This window comes from Lycium ferocissimum, chromosome 8 (assembly GCF_029784015.1).
Source record: "Lycium ferocissimum isolate CSIRO_LF1 chromosome 8, AGI_CSIRO_Lferr_CH_V1, whole genome shotgun sequence".
NCBI classification, from domain to species: Eukaryota; Viridiplantae; Streptophyta; class Magnoliopsida; order Solanales; family Solanaceae; genus Lycium; species Lycium ferocissimum.
In genome coordinates this window covers 39,196,575-39,198,271 of record NC_081349.1, presented here as the reverse complement: position 1 = coordinate 39,198,271, position 1,697 = coordinate 39,196,575, and the positions used below count along the sequence as shown (strand labels likewise).

General features: G+C 36.2%; 1 protein-coding gene across 1 annotated transcript; it reads right to left on the bottom strand.

Moving 5' to 3' along the window:
- On the bottom strand, positions 1 to 603 carry LOC132066334 (uncharacterized). Its single transcript, XM_059459661.1, has one exon. The coding sequence runs from the start codon at positions 601 to 603 to the stop codon at positions 1 to 3; it is 603 nt and encodes a 200-aa protein (XP_059315644.1).
- Between the last annotated feature and the right edge of the window lie 1,094 nt (positions 604 to 1,697).

Here is a 1,697-nt window from a genome sequence, read left to right as displayed (position 1 = left end):
TTAGGACCAAGAGAAATTCCTTTGCTTTTCTTTGTTGGATTTAATTGAGGGCTTATTCAAAGCATTGGCTTTATTATTGCCACTATAAGAATTTTCATTCTTATCTCTCTCCCTCGATTCCTCTTCAATTCGAAGGTGCTTTTGAATTTCTTCCAAAGAAAAGTCTTTAGAATCATGGAGAATTTTCTTCATATATCCTTTCCAAGATGCTGGCAATTTTGTTATAATTGCTCCAACTTGAAAAGACGCAGGGAGTTCAATTCTCGCAACCCTCAACTGATTTACTATAACCTGCAGTTCATGTACTTGTGCCAAAATAGGCATATCATCGTTAAACTTGAACTCAAAATACTTAGAAACAAGAAACTTTTTGGTACATTCCTCCTCGGCTTTGTATTTGAATTCCAAAGCATTCCAGAATTTCTTTGCCGAAGATTCAACAGTATATAGATTATAAAGACAATCGGAAAGTGTGTTGAGAATGCGACCTCTACGCATGAATTCATCTTCCTCTCTCTTTTTTCTTTGTGCTATAATTTCTTCACAATCATCATCCTTTGGTGGAGGAATTGGAGTAAGACTTGAATCAAGCACATAAAACATTTTCAAAGCAGTCAACATAAACTTCAATTTGTCTCTTCATCTTGTGAAATTGGCACCGTCAAAACGATCAAGACGAACAAAATCTTGATTCATAATTTTAATAGTGTCGGAATCCACGATAAGCAACAAAAAAACTAAATTGTCTTTTACGGCAGTTCCTTAAAGCGTAAACAGAAAACTAAGTTGGATGATGGCAATAAAGGAAAATTAAGAACAAAAAATTGGTGTTCAATGGTATGAGTCTAACAGTATCCAATAAAGACAAAAAATGACGGGATTGAACGACCAAACTGTTCAAGAAAGAAAAAATAACACCCAGTGAAGAAAATATAATAAAATGAAGACAGATTTGGGAAATTTTCTGCTTGCTTTCTTCATTGATCTATATCTGTATATATACAAGTATGTAGAGTATGCCCCAAGAATGTAAAAATATGAAAACCAATTATGAACCTACACTTGTCCACTATCTATTTGTTGCCTAATGTAACAAACTATACAGCTGTACACTTATTCCTGATCATTGTTATGTCACGAAATTTGGAGGAAATTTTGTCTCTTTGGTAGCAAATCGAAAATGACTTAAAATGTTTATTCTCATTTGGGCTTTGCACTTGGATATCTGAATATTCATTGATTGGGCTTGTATGATGAGGCCCAAAACTGATAGAACAGTTAGGCCCAAAACTAGTGCAAGACAACTTTGTTTGTTCCGCCTCTTTCCCTTTGTTCATTTGAATTAATCGAGCTTGTTCTTCATCTTCTCTAAATAACAATGGTGCATCTATATTTGTAAATCCAACATCCCCCCTCAACGTGCGAAAAATGGTATTGTGAGCTGGTCCTGATAAAGGTTTTGTGAAGATATCTGCAACTTGAGATGCAGAAGGAACGAAATTTAGAGAAATGAGACCTGCGGTGAACTGTTGGCGCACAAAGTGGCAGTCGAGTTCGACGTGCTTTGTGCGTTCATGAAACACTGGGTTTCGAGCAATGTGGAGTGCCGATTGACTATTGGAATGGAACGATATTGGTAACTTAGGCGGAGCTGATAGATCTCGAAGAAGACGATCCAACCATGTGACTTCAGCAAC